This window comes from Perognathus longimembris, chromosome 8 (assembly GCF_023159225.1).
Source record: "Perognathus longimembris pacificus isolate PPM17 chromosome 8, ASM2315922v1, whole genome shotgun sequence".
Classification (NCBI taxonomy): domain Eukaryota; kingdom Metazoa; phylum Chordata; class Mammalia; order Rodentia; family Heteromyidae; genus Perognathus; species Perognathus longimembris.
In genome coordinates this window covers 23,995,592-24,001,591 of record NC_063168.1, presented here as the reverse complement: position 1 = coordinate 24,001,591, position 6,000 = coordinate 23,995,592, and the positions used below count along the sequence as shown (strand labels likewise).

Genomic DNA, 6,000 nt, shown 5'->3' with positions numbered 1-6,000 from the left:
TCCCCACAGTATTGGGGAAGCAACCCAACAGTATGTAACTAAAACCAAACAATTACTCAACACATAAAGGTAAAAAATTGACCTCTCAGTGGAATACAATAGCTCAAAATCTATGTATGTACGTTCGTATAAGACTACTGTCAACATATTGTCTAATATCGACATTGCATTTAAAGCCCTAGACGAATTTTCTTGGGTGCGGCCATGTGGCTACTATATATGTTCTTGATACATTGTATATTGTATATATGTCTACCTGACCTAGAGAAGGGAAAGAAAAACAGGGCGTAAGATATCACAAGAAATGTACACACTCCCCTACTATGTAACTGTACCCTTTTTGCACAACACCCTGTCCAAAAAATTTGTGTTCAATTAATAAATAAATTAAAAAAGTGATCATGTGAACAACAACAATAAAATTTTTTTTTGTCTTTTACGATCCACTGGGTTCACTTGTGGACTTAAAGGCATATTCTAATTATTACAAATAAAGGAAACCATGCAGCCTATGTTTCTTTGGATCTAGCTTACTTGGCTTAATATTTTTTCCTAGCCTTTCCATTTCCTTACGAATGGGGCAGTGCTATTCTTTCTGATGGAAGCATAGAATTCCATTGTGTGTATACATACATATACATATATTCCACATTTCTTGATCCACTCGTCCACTGAGAGGCATCTGGGTTGATTCCAAATCAGTTGATTCCAAATACAGCAGTGACCCCACCCCCATCCCCACCCTCGCCCCACCACGTCCCACCCTCCATGCCTCGCCCCTCCTTTGCAGTGGTTCCGTCCGCCGGTAGGGCGCGCTTGTCCCCGTCCGCTCTGCGCCTGCGCGAGGCGGGGTGGGGGGGCAGGGAGGAGGAAACGACGACCTGTCTGCGACTGCGCACCCGGACTAAGATGATGGCGGCGGTGGCCGTCTTCCGGGGCTGGAGAGCTGCGGCTGCTGCCGCCCGGCTGAACTGGCGGTAGGTGACAGCCGGTTCCCAGGACCCCGAAGAGGGTTGCCGCTGGGCATCTCCGGCAGAGCGGCCGCCGTCTTGCCGCCTCTTCTCGAGGGGAGTAGGGTCGTGCGTCTGTCTGATGGAGCCCCACGCCCGCCCCTGTGGCCCGTGGCGCCAGCCCGCAGGTGGACGGCCGCGGGCGTCTGTGGCGAGGCCGTCGGGCTCTGTCCAGAGCGGGTGGAAACAACGCCCCTCGAGGGCCGCCTCGGAGGCCTGCCGCCGCCCGCCCTGCAGGCAGGACAGAACTGGCTTTAAAGCCTCACTTGGTCAACATGTGCATGGGTTTCCCTAGATCCTTTAAATAAAAAATCTGCCCCATTGAGGCCTAGAAAGGAGACCTGACAGGGCCAAGGTCACCCAGTTCCACATGGTGGAACTACGAGGAAAACCCCCACCCCTGACTTTGCCATTACTTCTTCAGAAAGACGCCTAATGGGGAATTCGAGTATTAGAAAAATTGGTATTAACAGTGATCCTGAAGTTTTGGTGCATTTCCTAACAGAATAGTTTGCACAAGTATTTATTGAGCACATGAGCCATAGCATCGCTTAAGTACACACTTCTGGTGGATTTTTATTTTTTGCCAGTCCTGGTGTTTGAACTCAGGGCCGGGGCACTGTCCCTGAGCTTCTTTTGCTCAAGGCTAGCACTCTACCACTGTGACACAGCACCACTTCCGGCTTTTTCGGTAAGGAATCGAACACATGGCTTCATGCATGCTAGGCAGGCACTCTATCTCTAAGCCACATTCCCAGCCCCCTCCCCCCATGGATTTTTATAGATATGCCATTCCAGTCTTTATGCAGTAGCTGTGGGTGTTAACTTTATTTTAGAAATGAGGAAGCAAGGCCTTAGTGCTAGTGTCTTAAGTACTGAGGAATGAAGACAGTCTCCTTTCCCAAGTTTGCAATCCCGTTAGGACAGATAATGAGAAAGTAATGAGAAAGTGCTGCAGTAGTCAGATAATTTCAAGTGCCTTCATAGATTCCTTGATTCTGCACTGAGTTTTCCCATGATGTTATTAATGCTTATTCTGTTCTAAATCCTCCGTGCTAGCTCACTAGTCTATACAGAAACATCTAAAGAAATTCACTGTTACTAAACTCATAGCATCCCACTAAAGTAGTCTTTACTTACAAATGGCACTTAAAGATCACCCAAGGTGGCAGGGAATATGGCCTATTGGCAAGAGTACTTGCCTCGTATACATGAAGCCCTAGGTTCAATTCCCAAGCACCACATATATAGAAAACGGCCTGAAGTGGCGCTGTGGCCCAAGTGGCAGAGTACTAGCCTTGAGCAAAAAGAGGCCAGGGGCAGTGCTTAGGCCCTGAGTCCAAGGCCCAGAACTGGCCAAAAAAAAAAAAAGATCACCCAAGGTGGGAAAAGTGTTAGGTCATCTGTATTCCATTTGCTTGGTGCCTACTTTTTCCTTTATGAGTAGCAGAATTTGCTTTTGTAAGAGAAATGTGACACTGCATGTTCGTTACTTTTTAGGTGAAAACCAGAGGAAAATAAGTTTTGAAGTAATTGTGTGTCATCACAAAAATGATTCCTGTGCTTAAAATTCCCCTATAAAATGATAGTTGTAATGGATAGCAGTATTTTAAACTGGATATTACAGTAGCTTATATCATAGTTCTTAGTTTTATTCACTACTAAAGGCATGTTTTATTTCCTATTCAGCAGTAGTACTTTGTGCTTTCCTCCATTGTTTTTAATGGAAAAATAGCCAATTAGCTGGGTGCCAGTGGTTCACACCTATAATCACAGCTACTCAGGAGGTTGAGATCTGAGGATCAAGGTTCAAACTAGCCTGTGCAGGAAAATTCAGAGACTTTTATTCCTAATTAACTATCAGAAACTGGAAGTAGAGCTGTGGCTCAAAGTGGTAGAGGTCTAGCCTTGAGCAAAAGAACTCAGGGACAATGCCCAAGCACTGGGTTCAAGCCCCACAACCAACAAAAAACAAAACAGAAGCCAGTTAATTCAGAAAATCCCATTGCACTAGTGTTACCAATCAAAACTTAAACAGAGATTGTTAACTGCTTTACAGTTTGGAGGAGGATATTATACTTTTTACTAGGCTTTTTGAAATACTAAAATTCAAGGTAAGTGTCCTTTGTTTATAATGTCTTGGGCCAGAGGTGTTTCTGATTTTAGTTTTGGGGACATTTATATATTCCTGATTAGGTATCTTTGGGACAGGACCCAAATCTTAAACACAAATCTCATTTATATTTCATATATACCTTATATGTACCAGAAGCTAATTTTATGTAATATTTTTAGTGTGCATAAAATTTCCAATTTAGGAGATTGTATCTGTGATCAGAAAGTTTCAGCCTGCAAAGTATTTCAGATTTTCTGGGTAGTGATATTTATCCTTTATTATTATTTTTAACCCTCTTGGAGCCAGGAATCCAATCCAAGGCCCTGTGCTTGCTAGGTAAGCACTCTACCACTCAGCTACACCCCCAACCTATGCTATTTAAAACAAGTAATGTTGGTTATCTAGATAACATGGTGGTATGGGGCAGAAAAGGAGTAATACTTTTCATTGTATATTCTTTTTTTTCTTATCAATTTTCAGCTATAAGATTCTATTACCAAGTTTGTACTTTTTGTTTTTAAAGAAGTAAGAAGTCTGGAGCTTTTCTATTCTTGAGTTACTTCTATTGTGTGTGGTTAAGATTCTGAGGCTACTTAATATAGATGCATTTCTGTTTCTTTTGCCTGGATGTTAAATTATTATTTCTCCTGTAATTGAGAATATGACTCTCCCTTTGATATTTATGTTTTTGAAATCTTGGTATTATTTGCCAAAATAATAATGTATATGGAAATAATGTAGTTGGAAAATGAAAACATTTCAGGTCTGTAATTTTCCTTTCCTTTTCCCTTTCCCTTTCCTTTTCCTCTCTCTCTCTCTCATCTCTGTCTCTCTCGTCTCTGTCTCTGTCTCTCTCAGCTTTAACTAGAGCCTGGGTGCTGTTCCTAGCTTTTTCCACTTAGTGCTAGCACTCTAGTACCTGAGTCACACCACTACTTCCAGTCTTTTCTATGGTTAATTAGAGAAAAGAGTCTCAGATTTTCTTGCCTGGGCTGGCTTTGAACCATGATCCTCAGATCTCAGCCTCTTGAGTAGCTGGGATTACAGGCATGAGCCACCAGTGCCTGGCTATACTTGGTTTACTACACTGCTAATTGTATTTAAAATTTGCATGCCTTTTTCAATTAATGAAAAATGAAAAGTAGAACTGAATTTAAATGATTATCTCTCTTAAGATGTTATTTATTATTTGTTTTAAAATGTAGACTGTATCATATGATGAATCCATATGCTGTCAGGAAACAATCTCTGCATCAGTTTGTACGAAGATCCCTTTTCCCACCACATCCAGCCTTGTATCGTGCAGGTAAAGTTTCATCTCTTAGAGCAAAATATGATTCAGAAATTAATGGAACTCTCAAGGATTTTTATGAGACATGAAAGGCAAGACTTTGCAGGTTTTTTTTTATTCAGGAACTTGTAAAAAGAATGTAGTGTTTTAGTTTTATTTTTCTATTGTAGTACCACGTTTTATTGTAACTATTTGCACAAGCTGTATCCAGTAAACCTGTGAAATCTTAGAATCCTGTTAACACATCCTCTGGTTTATGAATTGTTTGACAAGTAATTTCTGAATTGAAACTATTGTAGAAAGAAACTATACATGAAATTTTATTTCAAAGAATCAGGCATATTTGAATCTATTGTTTTTCTTATTTTGATAGGAATATTTCTAAAATCAATGCATATATGGCTTTTATCTAAACCTTCAAATTTTAAATGTAGTTTTCGTCAAAATTAATTATTATAGATTTGTTGACAGATTTGTGGATATTCTTTGATTTTCTTTAATACTGCAAATAGGTATGAAGATAGAAGTTTAAAATAATTTGAAGGGCCTGGGAATGTGGCTTAGTGGTAGAATGCTTGCTTAGCATGCATGAAGCCCTGAGTTCAGTTCCTCAGTACCATTTAAACAGAAAAAGCTGGAAGTGGAGCTGTGGCTTAAGGTGGTAGAGCACTAGCCTTGAGCACAGAAAGGCTCAGGGACAGTGCCCTGAGTTCAAGCCCTAGTACTGGCAATAATAATAATAATAATAATTTGAAGAATAATCACTGTAACATAGTTAGGGAAGCTTGGGAGAGGGTATCTGTTTAAATGCCTACCTATATGTAGTTATGGGCTGTAAGCATATGGATTCAATTTGTCTGTCTTTTTATCACTACTAAGATCACCTTCCTTTGGCTATAGTCTGGTTTGGGCTGCAGTGGCTAAGGGCATGACCTGAATCAAGCTAGCATCTTACCTCTTCTGTATATTGGAGAAGAATGCTCGTCTGCATGCTTCTCTGTCTCCTTGCACAAAAGAGTTTAGATGTTCCCCATGATGGAAAGACTTAAAGATGAGTTTGAAAAAAAAAAAGAGTTTAGATGTGTATATTGAGTAACTTAGCAAGCCAAACCACTTTAATTGGACTTAAAGTTTGCAATACTGAAGTATTTATTTGATACCTGCTTTGATACCAGGCTTTATTTGATACCTGCTGATTTTAGTATTGATACTGATTTTAAGCACCACCAATCTGTTGTGTAGTAGAAAGCATAAAAGGAAAAATATTTTATATCATATTTTACCTGTTGTAACTCTTATGACATTTTCAGGAACATTCTTCGGGTGGATGATAGATCTAGGAGTAATATTTGAAATTGTTTTGTTAAGTATTCAAATTTGTCTTTTAAAATACCTTGTTAAGTACCAAAAGAGAAAAGTTATTACTGTTGTTATAAATTATTGAGCTTATTATCTTTTTTTTCAACATTTTTTATTTTTTTTATTTTTTGGCCAGTCCTGGGGCTTGGACTCAGGGCCTGAGCACTGTCCCCGGCTTCCTTTTGCTCAAGGCTAGCACTCTGCCACTTGAGCCACAGCACCAC

The 6,000-nt window shown here is 40.2% G+C and overlaps 1 protein-coding gene across 3 annotated transcripts in view; it reads left to right on the top strand.

The window, feature by feature from the left end:
* The first annotated feature begins 873 nt into the window (after positions 1–873).
* Positions 874–6,000, top strand: part of Nfu1 (NFU1 iron-sulfur cluster scaffold) — a 28,054-nt gene continuing 22,927 nt past the window's right edge. Inside the window, exons 1-3 of one of the 3 annotated variants that reach the window (XM_048352666.1) lie at positions 885–977; positions 3,433–3,462; positions 4,332–4,432. In XM_048352666.1, the coding sequence (XP_048208623.1) occupies positions 910–977; positions 3,433–3,462; positions 4,332–4,432 (199 nt within the window). In that variant the 5' untranslated portion in view covers positions 885–909. Of the gene's footprint in view, positions 978–3,428; positions 3,463–4,331; positions 4,433–6,000 lie in introns of all 3 variants that reach the window. The other 2 variants (XM_048352668.1, XM_048352667.1) reach the window with 2 other exon arrangements.